We start from the raw sequence: 17,663 nt of genomic DNA, 5'->3' as shown, positions 1-17,663 counted from the left end.
GCCTCCGCCGCCTGCCAGCCCGGGGCAGTGAGCCGAGGGGGCTTCCCCGGAGAGAGCCGGAGCCTTGAACCGGGGGACTGAGGGGTCCACCCGCCCCTTCCCCCGGGGATGGGGGAGGCTCTGCCCGTGCCCCGGGGAGCGGGCGGCCCGGCGCCCACCTGTCCTCGCTGGCGGTGATGAGCCCGTCCTCCTTGGGGATGAGGAGGGCGGCGCTCACCGCGTCCTGGTGCCCCTCGACCTTGCTGAGCAGGACGGGCCGGCTGCTCTGCGGCCTGGCGTGGATCTCGGCCGCCATCTCGGTGCGGAGTCTCCGCCGGGGGCGGCCCCTCCGCTGAGTGACGGGCAGAGGTGAGGGCCCCGCTCGGCGGAGGGGGGTAAAGACGCGACGGGCGCCCGTAATATCAGGTGTAGCGGCGCCACAGGAAGGACAGGGCTCCGGAGGATCCCGTAATATCACGAGTAGTAACGCCTCAGGAAGGAGTGGAGCGCCCCTAGTATCAGACTAGCGGCGCAGACCGGAAGGCCCCAGTGCCAGGCGGAGGCTCCCGTATACTCTGAAGTAGAGGAGCCTCTGAAAAGTCCTGACGCTGAGGATGGGCTACGTAGTCTCCAGCGAAGCTGGGCCTCTAAAAGACAGACTAGGGATCGTATTTCATAGAAAAGCAGGGAAATTACTTTTGGGGGTTATGTGTGTTTAAGGATGAAGTCACCTCCTGGGTGATCCAGGGAACTTGAGATGACAGTGGTGCTGGCACAGGGCCCTGAGCACAGGGCCGGCTCCAGGCACCAGCTTGGCAAGCAGGTGCTTGGGGTGGGCCCTTCGGAAAGGGGCGGCACGTCCAGCTATTCGGCGGCAATTCGGCGGACGGTCCCTCACTCCCGCTCGGAGCGAAGGACATCCCGCCGAATTGGCGCCGCAGATCACGATCGCGGCTTTTTTTTTTTTTTTTGGCTGCTTGGGGCGGACAAAACCCTGGAGCCGGCCCTGCCTGAGCATTAGCCTCCCACAGGCCCCCAATGTCAGCAGCAGTGAAGGACCGTGAGCAGGGTTGCCAACCCTCCAGGATTGTCCTGGAGTCTCCAAGAATTAAGGATTAATCTTTAAATAAAGATAACGTCATTTGATGAAACCTCCAGAATTCATCCAGCCAAAGCTGGGAACCCTAACTCTGAGTAGCCAACCCAGCCCAACCTAGTGCTTTCCCCATAGGGCTGGGAGCTCTCCAGGGCAGGGTCTCCCAGCAGGGTTTGTTGTGCACAGGGTAGTACCTCTCTGAGAGCCACCCATCCATCAGACACTGCCAGAATGGGAGCAAGAGTCGCAGGTGCCACGGGAGCACTAGGCCCTTGTCCTTTGGTTCTAAACACAGGCCTCTATCTCCTAAGATAAAGGAGAGCTCACTTTACTGCCAGCAGTAGCAGATCTCTTATCTTCCCTGTTGATACCAGTCAGCTCTGTGTTCTTGGGGAACCAGGGCGCAGTATCCAGCCTGTCTCACTCATGAAAGACACCCCTCCCTCCCCGCCTCTGCTTAAACCAAAACGGGTCAGAGAAAAGACTTGCAGAGAGCAATGAAGGGCAGATTAGAGACACACCTACACCCCTCCTGACAAGGGTGACAAGAACAAAGGCAACTCCCCTAGCCTCATCTGCATCAAAGATGGGACAGGGAGGCATCTCCATTAGCATACAGAATGGAGAACAGAGATTCCAGCACAAGAACCGTACTGAACTTTGGGACCAGAAAAGCAGGGAAGCACTGCATCATGGGGATCTCTGCTCCAGATGTTAATGAACCTATGCCTGCACACACCCAGCTCTTTTATACCTAACAACTCTTTGGTGTTTTTAGCTTCCCCATTTACTCTGCAGCAACGCTTCTTTTACCTAAGCTAAAGATCCCTATAGCGTCCAAAAGTATGCTGGGGTTTGCTCATCAAGTGGGTCACTACCAGTACAATTGTGACGTAAAAGTGGGGTTAGGGACGTGCTGAACCTGTGACATACGAGGGTGGCAGCTTAGAAGTGTTGCTCGACCCAGTCCGCTGAGTACAGGGGCATATAAGGGTGGCAGCCTGAAAGTGCTGTTCGACCCAGCCTGCTCAGGCTTACTCTACTCCGGTGCGGAACCTTTGGCACGTAAGGGTGGAAGCTTGAAAGTGCTGCTTGGCCCAGCCCACTGAGTCCAGGGACATATAAGGGGTCAGTTTGAAAGTGCTGATTGACCCGGTCCGCTCAGACTTGCTCTGTTAATGTGTGTGTGTTCATCTGGTTCTGGGGTTGGAGGAACCCAGCCTGCAGGATAGCTCCATTGGGAGGGGACTTGCAGGTCCTGCAGGATAGCTCCATTGGGAGGGGCTTGCAGAAGGGAGGAGTAGAGCTCCATATTTACAGACAAGTGACACAAGCAGTACATTGATAGAATTACAGAATTCCTCCCCGAAGAGTAACCCTAATAAATCAGCATACCCCAAAGTAACGGGCAAATCTGGTAACACTGTGTGAGCCTGACACCACTCACACATATGATCTGACACAGACACAAAGCCAACCTCCGCCCCTTTAGCCTACCCATTCCATGCTGTCTCTAAATATTCAATAACGTGCCAGCTATATTCTCCTCCTTTAGACATTTGTCTGTTTTCTGCATTATCAATGCATCACCACCATGCAGAGTTTGCCTGGAGCTCTGAGGCCTTTCCATGCTTCCTCTCCACCCCCACGCCCCAGCCCTCCTTACGAGTTTCCCAAATAAAATGTACCCAAAGAGACCAGCCTGACCTCAGACTTTTGAAGGATTTCACAGACCCTTGGACAGCCTGCAGAATGTCAGGACTTCCTACAGCACCAGAGTTATAGCTGCCACAATTCAAAAGTAACTTTGAACTGAATAGAGGAGGAACCGAGAGATGGGTCCAGTTTAGTTAGGCTGCAGGAAAGACACTCCTTGAATTAGTGAGCCTCAACTGACCATATGCGATTAAAGTAGAAGATCTGTTATAACAATTCCATGTTCGCTAATGCTTCATGGTTGTCACCATGCTACGTGCCGTGGCTATTTGGAACACCACAGTGGCAGTGGGAATAGAACTCAGACCTTTGTGTTCCAAAAGAAAAGGCCTCTGAAGGACAATTATCATACTTGTTGGCCATTATCTTTGAAAATTCAAGGCGATCGGGGGAGGTCCCGGATGACTGGAAAAAGGCTAATATAGTCCCCATCTTTAAAAAAGGGAAGAAGGAGAATCGGGGGGAACTACAGGCCAGTCAGCCTCACCTCAGTCCCTGGAAAAATCATGGAGCAGGTCCTCAAGGAATCAATTCTGAAGCACTTAGAGGAGAGGAAAGTGATCAGGAACAGTCAGCATGGATTCACCAAGGGCAAGTCATGCCTGACTAACCTAATTGCCTTCTATGAGGAGATAACTGGGTCTGTGGATGAGGGGAAAGCAGTGGATGTGTTAGTCCTTGACTTTAGCAAAGTTTTTGATACAGTCTCCCACAGTATTCTTGCCGTCAAGTTAAAGAAATATGGGCTGGATGAATGGACTATAAGGTGGATAGAAAGCTGGCTAGATCGTCGGGCTCAACGGGTGGTGATCAATGGCTCCATGTCTAGTTGACATGCCGGTATCAAGCGGAGTGCCCCAAGGGTTGGTCCTGGGGCCGGTTTTGTTCAATATCTTCATTAATGATCTGGAGGATGGTGTGGACTGCACCCTCAGCAAGTTTGCAGATGACACTAAACTGGGAGAAGTGGTAGATACTCTGGAGGGTAGGGATAGGATACAGAGGAACCTAGAGAAATTAGAGGATTGGGCCAAAAGAAACCTGATGAGGTTCAACAAGGGTAAGTGCAGAGTCCTGCACTTAGGACGGAAGAATCCCATGCACTGTTACAGACTAGGGACCGAATGGTTAGGAAGCAGTTCTGCAGAAAAGGACCTATGGGTTACAGTGGACAAGAAGCTGGATGTGAGTCAACAGTGTGCCCTTGTTGCCAAGAAGGCTAATGGCATTTTGGGCTGTATAAGTAGGGGCATTGCCAGCAGATCAAGTTCCCCTCTATTCGATATTGATGAGGCCTCATCTGGAGTACTGTGTCCCGTTTTGGGCCCCACATTACAAGAAGGATGTGGAAAAATTGGAAAGAGTCCAGTGGAGGGCAACAAAAATGATTAGGGGGCTGGAGCACATGACTTATGAGGAGAGGCCGAGGGAACTGGGATTGTTTAGTCTGCAGAAGAGAAGAATGAGGGGGGATTTAATAGCTGCTTTCAACTACCTGAAAGGGGGTTCCAAAGAGGATGGATCTAGACTGTTCTCAGTGGTACCAGATGACAGAACAAGAAGCAATGGTCTCAAGTTGCAGTTGGGGAAGTTTAGGTTGGATATTAGGAAAAACTTTTTCACTAGGAAGGTGGTGAAGCACTGGAATGGGTTACCTAGGGAGGTGGTGGAATCTCCTTCCTTAGAGGTTTTTAAGGTCAGGCTTGGCAAAGCCCTGGCTGGGATGATTTAGTTGAGAATTGGTCCTGCTCTGAGCAGGGGGTTGGACTAGATGACCTCCTGAGGTCCCTTCCAACCCTGATATTCTATGATTCTAACAGAGCCAGTAACCAGAGTCACAGCTGAGCAGTTTTCATTCCATTCAGGAGAGCACAGCAGTGTGCATGCATTCACCCACAATCCAGTTGGGATGTCATATACCATTTTCCTGAGTTTAAACAAATAAAAACAGTGTTTGAAGCCATTTTCTGCATATAGCTTCCAGAAACTACAGGGCAGTAAGGCTGTTCAATCGTCCACCACAGGTAACTAGGGGAAAGAGTAAACAGAGGATGAGGAGAAAGAAGTCAACAGAGAAGAGGGAGGATTATTCTTGGTTGGGACAACAAAACTGTAGAGCCAACTTAGTTTCAGATTGTCAGTGGCAGAGTGGTCAATAATTGCCAACATTGAGTACAGTTTTCAGAATTTTGTCAGTCAAATTTTACTCTGGATCCAGGTTCCATTTGATCAAACCACAACCTGTCTTCCCTGGGGGCTGCAAAGTTTGGTGCAGAGGCTGTGCAATATGCAATCCCCTGAAATAGCAGAGTGAACCTAATAGATTTCCAAAGGTAGTGTAAAAATATTGTACTATTTATTTATAGGTCTTTTCATCCATAGCGCCTACAGCATTTTGCAAAGATGAATAAGCATTGTTGATTCCCTTTATTATCAGTGAGGAAGCTGAGGCTGTGGGGCCAGATTTTCAAGTTGTTTTCAGCATCTGTAACTAGGGCCACAGTGTTAAAAGTGCTCGGCCCCCAGCAGCTCCCGCTTTGACACTTATGGCCAGCACCCAACACAGTGAGCTAAAAGGATTTGAAAATCTAACCCTACATTTTTGGCCAAACTCAACAAAGAGTTAGTAGCAGTGTTAGACATCAAATTCATATTTCCTGACTCTGTCTTCCTCAGACCGAATACCCCTAACTCTTTCATGGGTTCTTTTATGACCATGCATGGTGAAAATCTCTCCTCTTAATGACATCACTCCCAGCAGCCCAGTGCTCCCTAACTTCAGATTTAGGTGTTAGCTCAGTCCTCAAAGGGAAATGTTCTTAACAGGTCCCCTATGCAAGGACTGGCCCAGTCTGACTCTGTTTAGCTTGTGAAATCTGAGATGATCACAGATTAGTTTCCCAGGCCTGCAGAAGAGCTCTGTGTAAGCTCAAAAGCTTGTCTCTCTCACCAGCAGAATTGCAGAACTACTAACTGTGGTAAGTAATTTATGGCTTACATCAGCTTCTGTGCCAGGTGACTTGAGCTAATGTGACACCAATATTTTTATAAAGGCTCCAGAGGCAATCCTGGCAATTACAGGCCGATAAGCCTAAATTCAGTACCAGGCAAATTGGTTGAAATTATAGTAAAGAACAGAATTATCAACACGAGCTGTTGGGGAAGAGTCAAAATGTTTTTTGTAAAGGGAAATCATGCCTCAGCACTCTATTAGAATTCTTTGAGGGGGTCAACAAACATGTGACTAAGGGTGATCCAGTGGACGTAGTGCACTTGGACTTTCAGAAAGCCTTTGACAAGATCCCTCACACCAAAGGCTCCTCAGCAAAGTAAGTTGTCATGGGATAAGAGGGAAGGTCCTCTCATGGTTTGGTAACTGGTTAAAAGATAGGAAACAAAGGGTGGAAATAAACAGTCAGTTTTCAGAACGGAGAGAGGTAAATAGTGTGTCCCCCAGGGGTCTGTACTGGGACCAGTGCTGTTCAATATATTCATAAATGATCTGGAAAAGGGGGTAAGCAGTCACATGGTAAAATTTGCAGATGATACAAAATTATTCAAGATAGTTAAGTCCAAAACAAGAGTTACAAAGCTATCTCACAAAACTGGGTGACTGGGCAACAAAATGGCAGATGAAATTCAGTGCTGATAAATGCAAAGTAATGCACATTGGAAAACATAATCCCAAGTGTACATGCAAAATGATGGAATCTAAGTTAGCTGTTACCACTCAGGAAAGAGATCTTCGAGTCATTGTGGATAGTTCTCTGAAAACATCTGCTCTGTGTACAGCAGCAGTAAAAAAAGCTAACAATGTTAGGAACCATTAGAAAAGCGATAAATAATAAGACAGAAAATATAATAATGCCACTATATAAATCCAAGGCATGCCCACAACTTGAATACTGCATGCACTTCTGGTCACCTCATCTCAAAAAAGATATTTTAGAATTGGAAAAGGTACAGAGAAGGACAACAAAAATGATTAAGGGTATGGAACAGCTTTCATATAAGGAGAGATTAAAGAGACTGGAACTGTTCATCTTGGAAAAGAGATGACTATGGGCAATGGGTACCATAGGCTAGGGGAGGCTCTGCCTCCCGAAACAGCTGGGCATGGCTCCGCCCACGCTCCGCCCCCAGGCCTTCTCCTTCCACTCTACAGCTACAACCCAGCTCCAGGGGCTGGGGCCGTACCACCCGCCCTCCCGGGTCTGGGGTGCTGCAGCTGCGCTGCCCTCCCGCCCTCCCTCCCTCCCCTCCAGGGGCTGCAACCACGCCGTTCCCCCTCCCTCCTGGTGCTCTGGGACTGGGTGGGGGGCGGCTGTGGTCACGCCGCCCACCCTCCCTTCTGGAGCTGGGTGGGGGCTAACAATCACAGTGAGGGGGATATTGGGCTCCTGTGGGGGGAGGAAGGGGCGGGTCCTCGGGTGGAAGGGGCACTGGAGACTTAACATTGTCCATTTTGTGCAGGAGCAGAGGTAAGCACAAAGTAAAATAAATCTCTGAACTTCAGTTACATTACAAAACACAAATCTGGAAGCAGCTGTGTGCTTCAGAGCTGCCAAATTTTCATTCACCAGAGGTTATTTACAGGCAAAGACAGCAAAAAGCAGCAGCTCAGGTCTGCAGGTTACACAGATACTGCATCCTTTGAAGCCAATTTAGTCTAAATAACTCTTAATTTTAAAAGTCTACATTAAAAGAATGTTAAGTCTGCAAAGTTAGGCTTTAAGGAATGCCAGAATTAATGCCAGAACTTTAATTCTGCCCGAGGGAGCATGTGCATTAAGATGCCGTCTCTAATTACATACTATTTTTTTCCCCGGGACCCCTGCCTCATTCAGAGCACAGGATGGATGGTGATCATTGAATGAGCAGCTATTCAATATTTCTTTTGTATTCCTCATTCAATGTGTCCTTCCCTGGGGCTGCACCTTGACATGGTGGAGAGGCCTGTGTAGTCCAGTGATCCTGAGCACTACGCTGGTGGAAGACCTAACTCCTAGTAGAGCCACCCAAGCCAGACTAGGCAAAGGACAAGGACCAGATGAAAGGCAGTGTACTGGGATCTCTACATTGGGGTTGAGGGATAGGCCAAGAACCCGTTGTCATAAAAAAGTTAAGTTATAGAACACAACAAGGTTCCTGCCCTTGGCCATTTCTAGGGCTACCATATGCTCGGATTTCCCCGGACATGTCCGGCTTTTCGGTCTATAAATAGCCGTCCGGGGGGGATTTTTAAAAATCGAAAAATGTCCAGGATGTAGAGGGGTTGGGACAGTCAGGGACAGGGAGCGGGGGGGGGAAGGGGTTAGACAGGTCAGGGGTTCTGGGGGGGCTGTCAGGGGGACAGAGGTGTCGAGAGGGGTCGAGGCAGGCAGGGAACAGAGGGGGCTGGATGGGTCGGGAGTTCTGGGGGTCCTGTCAGGGGCGGGGAGCAGTTGGATAGGGCATGGGAGTTCCGGGGGTCTGTCTGGGGGCGGGGGTGTGAATATGGGGTGGGGGTGTGGATAAGGGTGAGGGCAGTCAGGGGACAGGTAGGGTCCTAGGGGGGCAGTTAGGGTGGGGGGTTCTCAGGAGAGGGCAGTCAGGGGACAAGAAGCAGGGCGGCTTAGATAGGGGGTGGAGTCCTAGGGTGCAGTTAGTGGCAGGGGTCCCAGGAGGGGGCAGTCAGGGAACAAGGAGTGGGGGGGGGTTGGGGGTTCTGAGGGGGGCAGTCAGGGGGTGGGAAGTGGGAGGGAGTGGATGGGGGCAGGGCAGTGCAGGGGCGGGGCTAGAGCGGGGCTCCTCCCCCCTCCCCCCGTGTCCTCTTTTTTGCTTGTGGAAATATGGTAACCCTACCATTTCTGGCAGCACAGGAAGGATTAAGATTCAAGGTGTGGCCCTATGCATTATTTAGTACACGCCATCCTGAATTCAGAATTATTCATTTCCCCAGGGGCTTTTCTGTGGTACTGTCATCATATTACTTGAGTGCTTTACAAACATTGATGAAATTATCTTCGGTGAGGTGAGTTGAGCTATTCATCTAACTAGAATCTTAATTCAGTCATAAAAGCCCTGTATACACCTCAAGCGTGCAGAGCCCTTTCTCTGCTGCACTTTACAGGAAATTGTTTTCAGTACTTTAGCAACTAAATATCTGTTTTGGAAGCTGATTAATGAACCAAATTCCAGAAATAATAGCTTAGCCTAGTGTACTACAGGAGAGATGACTGCACATAAATGCGTTTGTAAAAGAACAACAGCCATAACCAGCTTCTGATATGGTTCTGAACTTTCCCAGGAGCTTCTTAAAAAGTCAGTGGGTTTTTGGACAAACTGTTGGCCTTTAATCCCAATGGAGCATGGACTGAATCCAGTTTGTGCTACTGATTGAACCAAGATCAAAGGATCAAGCTGCATAAAGAAATAGCTGATCTGCCCAGTCTCAGTTCTGGGTCTAAGATGGATATGAACTTGTAACCACGGGGGAAAAACAGCTGTGCATTTTGAAGGACTAAAAATCTACCAAAGCCCTAGGTTGGAGCTGGGGGTGACCTCTGGTAAATATTTTGGCATATGTGAATGAACTTATATAAAGGCTGTCACGCGATTAAAAAAATTAATTGCATGATTAATCGTGCTGTTGTACAATAATTGAATACCATTTATTTAAATATTTTGGATGTTTTCTACATTTTCAAATATATTGATTTCAATTACAGCACAGGATACAAAGTGTACAGTGCTCATTTTATATTTTTATTACAAATATTTGCACTGTAAAAAACAGGAGAAATATTTTTCAATTCACCAAATACAAGTACTGTAGTGCAATCTCTTTATCTTAATTTAGATTCATTCTTTCTTTATCATGAAAATTGAACTTACAAATGTAGAATTATGTACAAAAAACCCCCGAATTCTAAAATAAAACAATGGAAACTTTAGAGCCTATAAGTCTAATCAGTCCTACTTCTTGTTCAGCCATTTGATCAGACAAACAAGTTTGTTTACATTTGCAGAAGATAATGATGCCTGCTTCTTGTTTACAGTGTCACTTGAAAGCGTTTACATGGCACTGTTGTAGCTGCATCGCAAGATATTTACATGCCAGATGCCCTAAAGATTCATATGTCCCTTGATGCTTCAACCACCATTCCAGAATACATGCATCCATGCTGATGAGTTTCTGCTCAATAACGATCCAAAGCAGTGCATACCAATGCATGTTCATTTTCATCATCTGAGTCAGCTGCCACCAGCAGAAGGTTGATTTTCCTTTTTGGTGATTCGGGTTCTGTAGTTTCCGCATCAGAGTTTTGTTCTTTTAAGACTCCTGAAAGCATGCTCCACATCTCATCCTCTCAGATTTTGGAAGGAACTTCAGATTCTTAAATCTTGGTTTGAATGCTGTAGCTATCTTTAGAAAATTCACATTGGTATCTTCTTTGCCTTTTGTCAAATTTGCAGTGAAAGTGTTCTTAAAACAAACAACATGTGCTGGGTCATCATCCGAGACTGCTATAACATGCAATATATGACAAAATGCGGGTAAAACAGAGCCAGAGACATACAATTCTCCCTCAAGGAGTTCAGTCACAAATTTAATTAACACATTTTTTTTTAAATGAACGTCATCAGCATGAAAGCATGTCCTCTGAAACAATGGCCAAAGCATGAAGAGGCATATGAATTTTTAGTGCATCTGGCATGTAAATATCTTGCAATGTTGGCTACAACAGTGCCATGTGAACACTTGTTCTCACTTTCAGGTGACATTGTAGTTAAGAAGTGTGCAGCATTATCTCCCGTAAATGTAAACAAACTTGTTTCTCTTAGAAATTGGCTGAACAAGAAGTAGGACTGAGTGGATTTGCAGGCGCTAAAGTTTTACATTGTTTTGTTTTTGGGTGTAGTTATGTAAAAAAAAACAAAAAAAAACTATTATGAAAGTGCAACTTACAAATGTAAAGAAATTGCACTACAGTACTTGTAAGAAGTTAATTGAAAAATACTATTTCTTTTATCATTTTTACAGTGCAAATATTTGTAATCTAGTCTAATATAAAGTGAAAACTACACTTTGTATTCTGTGTTGTAATCAAAATTGATATTTGAAAATGTAGAAAAGCATCCAAAATATTTATTAAATTTCAATTGGTTTTCTATTGTTTAACAGTGCAATTAATCACGATTTTTGAGTTAATTGCGTGAGTTAACTGCAATTATCAATGGCTCTAATATGCAAGTTCATTCACATATACACACACACAGACACACACACGTTTTTCTATAATGCTTTTATCCTAAGAATAAAAGTGCTTGCTTAGAAGGAGCTGAAAGTTAACTTGTAACTATGAGCAATACACTGGCCGGTCCTCTGGGAGAAACCAAAGCACAGGCGCTGGCATTTTAGGAGCTCGCGGGGCGCAGAAAATAACCCTGCGGGCCGCGTGTTTGAGACCCCTGTTGTAGATATTTCACTAAAACCATGACACATACCCGGCAAAGTATGACAGTAACACATTGGTCTATTTTGACCTGGTAATTGCACAAAATCCAGAGAGCTGGATTCACCCAAGTTGGCACAGGGCAGTGTCAACTAGCCTAGGAGAGCGACCAATGACCCAGAGGGATATGGATTTCCCCACTTCTCAGAAAGGAAGCTGAGCAATATCCCCCAGCTGGAGAGGTGTGAGGTTGGGGGATAGGAGTTGGCTATTGGAAGGAGGCTAGGCTCTCACCTGGGATTTGAGGAAGGAGGTCAAACAGAGACAGAGCTTGGCTGGGCTCTGGGCAGACTAGAAAAAAACTTGGGCTATGCTCTAACCTTCCTTTCTCTGTGCCAACCTAAGGATTTTCTATTCTGCACTCCAATTGACTAATAAGCACTACTGTTTTGACAACACTGTTTGAGTTTTGCCGCAAATGCTTGGTGAGGTGCATTAATCACCAAAGAGTGTACAAGTCTCTACCAGGAGTCTATCTCAGTCGGTCTTGCTGAACAGAGCTCACAGTGTGAAACAGGAGTGCTGGAGCCCCCGAGGTTCAGTTTAAGGAGGCAGTGAGGCCTCACTGGCTCCCTGAAGAGATTCCTCCTAGAGACTGTTCTCCAAAGCTGGGGGCATAGCACTGATCCTATGGCTCCATGACAACAACAGATAAGAGCTTTGAAAGCGATATCACCCTTCAGGGTAAAAGTCAGCTACTAGCTATTGGGGGTTAGGAGGAAGCTTTTCCTGGAGACAGGTTACCCCAGAACTACTTGCTGCAGAGCTTCTTCCTCTGAGACAACTGGCCTGGTACTGTCCACTCGGTCAGAGACCGGATACTAGAACAGCTGCACCACTATCTTACATTATAGCAGTTGCAATGCTAACAAAAATGGGATTTTGGCAAAAAATAAAACAAATATTTGGAAAATTGTCACTATTGTTTTGACCTTGTGCTGTCTCATTCCTTATGGTACTTATCTCAAAGAGAAATCTAGAAATCGTTGTGGTTGAATTTTCTTAGGAGATCTTTTTCCCTTCTCCACTCATGGTTAGTGCACAGCAGCTTTAATGTGTGGTTAGGGCTCTATAGGATGCAACCATTTCATTGTAAGTAAAGGCTTTCTTTGCAGTAGTTAAATACAAAGGCAAGTTCATACTTTGGCCACAAGAGGGTGTTATAATCATGCCTTGTTCATTATAAGTACCAAATCTTATAAAGGGTATGTCTCAATACACTTTACAGATGGCATATTCTATTATCTCCTTGAAGAGGTGTTAATAAAAGATGATAATATTAAATACCGAAGTGGATGTTTAAATACTACCACATGTGACAAAGCCATCAAAGGCCAGGAAATTCACCAACATTATTGGCTCGTTGAACCTGATTCTTGTAGGATGATTTAAAAATACAAGTTTCCTTTTAAAAAGAACAATTGAGATGTTACTGAAAACACAGAGCAAATTCTTCAACTTCCCTAGCTCCTTATGTGTGCTAGACATGAGTAGACACTTTGCTATGAAAGATGCTGCTCAGATAGGGATTACGGTAAGTCTATAAGGAACTATGATCCTGATCCAGCAGAGCCCTTAAAGCACAAGTTTGAATTAAGTTCTGTTTTAACAGAGCTCAGTCCCTAGGAGGATGATCCCATCCTATGGTGATGGGGACCAAAGATGACAAAATGTGTAGACTATTAATTGTCAAGTTAATAACTGAAAGGAAAAGGCCAAAAACAGCAGCACTGCAGATATATGGGAAGAGTGGAAATCTGGGGCTGGAGGCAGTTCTGTTACTGTAAAGCCCTCTACAAGTGGTTGTCTGACAGGAATTGGATCATGTCTGACAGTTACAGCCAGGTAGGGTTGGAACAGGGACGTTGTAATGAGGCCTGGCCTGACATGAGTGATTAACACATCGAGGGAGGCTTCATCTTTCGGAAGACAGGATTAGGGGAGGAAATAAATTATGAGGTTGAAAACCATGTTTGTATTAAATAAGATAAGTAAATACGTCAGCATGCTAAGACGACAATGTCTTTCCCCTCATTCTGGTGATCTTTGTGTTTCTCAGATGCCAGAAACTGACTAACTTCCCAGCTAAGAATTCCCCTGGAACAAGGGTAGATCAGGTGGCATAATGCTAGTGGAGCATGTCAGGTACAGAGCAGAGCTGCATTTCAGCAACCCTCAGCTATTGCATGGTACATTAGGGGTCATAGCCAGCTGGTGCAAATTATATCAGTGCTGAAGCAAATATGGCTTGTAAATCAAGGTACCAAAACCAGCTCCTTAGTGGGTACTTCCTCTCTTTAGAACCAAGTGAATCTTGGCACAGGAAATAATCCGGCTCATTATTTGCTTTTGGTGTACCCCAAAATGTGTTAAGGGCCTCATAAAAAAATATGATGGTCTCATCCTATTGCATAAACATTCTTTTGGTAGCTAGTACACTTGGATTTGGTGACTGCATTTCAGGGGCACTGAGCAGTAGAAATGGACATGCAAGTTCAGGAGGGTCCTGAAGTCCTGGCAGGTGGAAAAAAAGTGTATGGGAGGATTCCCAGCCTCTCTTTCACTAAGGAGCTAACATGGCACCAACGAGATTTCCAGAGGGATCTGAATTGAGCAAGGGCACATGGGTTTGGAATGAACACAATGTTGAGGTACTATTATTACTCTAGGAGCTAAAAACACCTCACTCAGCCCATAAACCCATATCAACAATGCACAGAGAATCATAATCAGCAAACATACCAATTCAGCAGTGTAGTCCAGAAGTGGTGGTGTCATGCACATGCAGTCTGATCATCTCCATAATGTCACCGGTAGATAGCGCACTGCCCTGGGACTGACAGCTAGATTCTACCAGTTGTATCTCTGATCTGCTATGTGACTTGGGTGATTTCACCTGTCTGTGCCTCTTGTCTCTGCCTAGGTGTGTCTATTTAGACTGTAAGCTCTTCAGAGCAGAGACTGTCTTGCACTATGTTTGTACAGCGCCTAGAGTAATGGGATTCCCGCCACTATGATAATGCAAATAATCACCACCAGATAAGCTGCAACCACTGCCTCAAACCATAAATTAGCCATACTTCAAATTAGAGGCTTAAAGTTAGAACCTGCATTATAAAACATTTTTTGATTACAAGTTTATAGCTAAATCACTTTCCATTTTTTAAAATGTGATAAGATGGAAAAATAGTTATTCTGTACCCACTCCTTCGTAGAGACTGCAGCTCTGTTCCTAGATGTAGATCTGAATTTCTTATTCTTTTTAACCTTTATTAGCTTTGGACTACTACAATACTGTATTGCCAGGTGACAAACAGCATTTTAAGAGAAGTAACTTTCTGAAATTGGTTGACATGGTTGAAATCTCCGGTGCAGATCCTCAGCATATGTAAATCAGCATAGCTTCATTGAAATCAATGGAGCTACATCAGGTTTACACGGTTGAGAAGTCCAAGACTTAAAAAATAAAACTAGAACTAGGCTTAAGTGGGCCAGGCTGATGGTGTATGCAGCATGCAAGACCTCAAGAACATTTCAAAAATGTAATAAGATTTGAGAAAAGCATGAAAGACAAAATATTTTAAGCCTCTGAAATTATGAAAAACTTTACATGATCCACCAAATGAATGAAATTTCCTTTTCAGAAAAAAAATAAGAGTTCATTTCTAGTAGACACATTTAACTATGAGAAATCCCATGTATCCACCCAGCCTCACCACCTTTAATTGCTTTATAAAGAGGATGCACTTTCATATCCAGAGTTTCTTGATTGTAGTCCTTCTTGTAGGAAATAGTCACTGACTGTTCTCCCTCTGTTTCTTTTCTTCTTCTTGCCCCTCAGAATCTCACCCCAAAAAATGCAGATAAAATTATTTTCCCATGTTCATTCCCTGCCCAGTGCGCCACCCACATTTTAATAATACCTATCTCTTATAAAGCACTTTTCATCAGTAGATATGAACGTGCTTTATAAAGGAACTCTGTATCATCATCTGCATTTTAGAGATGGGGAAATGGAGGTGAAATGATTTGCACAAGGTCACCTAGCAGCAACACTGGGAATAGAAGCCACGTTTCCCGAGTCCCATGCCAGTGATCAATCTATTACGACACACTACCTCTTTAGGGAAAATAGTTTCCTTCTGAAAGGATGCCAGTAAGAGGTAGGTTGTAATTAAAAGCGCAATTTATCTTCCATATGGTCACTTGGTTTCCAACCTCTGTTTTGAATACTGAGGCAGAATTCTTTTTCTACCATTACAGGGATAGTTATTGTGGGATTGCCTACATCTACAGGGCTACAGACAGTGTAGTTCCCCTTGAAGAAAATAAAATAGGGCACAGAATCCTTTGGATCTTTTGTGGGGTAGAGATAGAGAAGTAGATGGACTATGGAACAAATAGTGAATTTAAGATGGAAATAGAGAAACATTAATTAAGGCATCAAAATTCCAATTTCCAGAAGGTCTTGGGTGGATACCCAAAAAGCCTTAACAAAGAACTGGGGAAGCAGCCAGTAGATGGAAGAGACTATGGTGCAATAAGAATTTATGAGAAAAACACAGCACAAAGCCCAAGCACAGGCCCGTGCTAAAGCATCACACTATCAGTGGCCGTTTGGATATTTTATATGAAATAACTCGCTGAACTCAAAAGGCTGTGTTTGTGGGAACAGTATCGTTGCGGTCAGGGGTTTATCACAAAAACACCCCTGACTGCAGTGATCTGCAATCTTTCCAGTGGCCAATCCTGCCACTAACTTTTTAGATACATATTTCTCTCCCTTTTCCCAGACCTTCTGCTTATCCCTCTTTTAAACTAAGGTTTTGGAGAAAGTCAGAAGATACCGTGTTCAGACTCATTTTGCTTATTATCACCTTTGTTAGACATTTCAATCAACTTTTCAGCCTTGTGTTAGTACTGAAACAATTCTACAACGGGGAGCATCAAGAATTGTGGAATTCACAAAACAAGTCCTAGATACTAAATATTTTGACTGCACCTAGAATTTGTAGGCGGATGGGTAGATTTCACTGACACTGTCTTTGTTTAGCTCTGTGCTGCAGCTTTTACTTGGAAAATTGTTCACTGCTCCCAGTCAGATTCAATAAATGACATGCCACTAAATTATGAACAAAGAGGTCACAGACTCCACAACTAAAGATGAAAATGTTTTTGTTGAAAATCCAGTTTTGACCCATCATCTGATTTTCAAAGGAAGCCTTCCGGTGTGCCTGATGATTCAAATACTTCCTCCCATGCCAAGAGAAGAGTTTTTTGTTCATTTGCTTTTTTGCAGTGTTGGAAGGGAAGGGTAAAGTAGTTATTTAAGGGGAGAAGAGGGCTAAGTTAGGACACAAAGTAAAGTTGGTGTTTTTCATTTCCAGAGACATGAACGCTTTTTTGGTCCCACCTTAGTTCAAAGCCTACTTACCGTACAGAATTCACACTGTTCATTCTCACTGATAGCTCCTGCCCAAGTCTCGTTTGACAAAGCTTACATTCTAAATTAAAAAGTTGTAATTGCCGATTCCTTAATATTGGCTACGTCAGATTTCTTAGTGAGGTTTTAACTAGAGCTGAGTGGAAAACAGATTCCTACAACCCCGCCTCCCTGCCCCCCCACCCCCCCATTTTGTCTTCTTCACAAAAAAGACACACCTCCCAATCAGCTGTTTTGTGGCATGCAGGAGGCTCGGAGGGGGACGGGCAAGGGTATAGCAGGCTCAGGGGAGGGGGCGGGAAGGGGTGGAGTGGGGACAGGGTCTGTGGCAGAATCAGGGGTTGAGTAGTGAGCACTTGCTGGCACATTGGAAAGTTGATGCCTGTAGCTCCAGTCCCAGAGGCGGTGCCTAGACAAGGAGCCGCAGATTGACTTCTGAAGAGCTGCATGTGGCTCCGGAGCCACAGGTTGGCTACCCCTGTTCTAGTCAGATCCTGGAAAAACTGGAAAGTCCCACCAGTAAGAGCAGAGCTAACTTACATTTGTGGGTGTTAAAAGGGCTTAGAATTCAATTTTTCCACGTAAGCAGCTAACATACGTGAGCCTCATCTGGCTTCCCTCTGTGCCCAGGCTCCCTATTTCCATCCTTACCTTTAGGCTGAGTCTAATGGAGGAGAGACTTGCTGGCCAGGAAGGTTCACCAATGCAACAACAGAGGATCAGTTACACAACTAGGCATCTGGAGTAGCTAGACCCAGCTCCTGTAATTCAGTGCATCATGGACAGAGAGGGGGGAGGGATAGCTCAGTGGTTTGAGTATTAGCCTGTTAAACCCAGGGTTGTCAGTTCAATCCTTGAGGGGGCCATTTAGGGAACTGGGGTAAGTCTGCCTGGGAATTGGTCCTGCTTTGAGCAAGGGTTTGGACTAGAT

General features: G+C 45.3%; 1 protein-coding gene across 1 annotated transcript in view; it reads right to left on the bottom strand.

The window, feature by feature from the left end:
* The window catches only part of WDFY1 (WD repeat and FYVE domain containing 1), a 44,591-nt gene extending 44,064 nt beyond the window's left edge, over positions 1-527 (bottom strand). Inside the window, exon 1 of the mRNA XM_005282546.5 lies at positions 159-527. Within this exon, the coding sequence (XP_005282603.1) occupies positions 159-295 (137 nt within the window). The 5' untranslated portion in view covers positions 296-527. The remainder of the gene's footprint in view (positions 1-158) is intronic.
* Between the last annotated feature and the right edge of the window lie 17,136 nt (positions 528-17,663).

This window comes from Chrysemys picta, chromosome 9 (genome assembly GCF_011386835.1).
Source record: "Chrysemys picta bellii isolate R12L10 chromosome 9, ASM1138683v2, whole genome shotgun sequence".
Taxonomy (NCBI): domain Eukaryota; kingdom Metazoa; phylum Chordata; order Testudines; family Emydidae; genus Chrysemys; species Chrysemys picta.
This window is presented reverse-complemented; position numbering and strand designations above follow the sequence as displayed.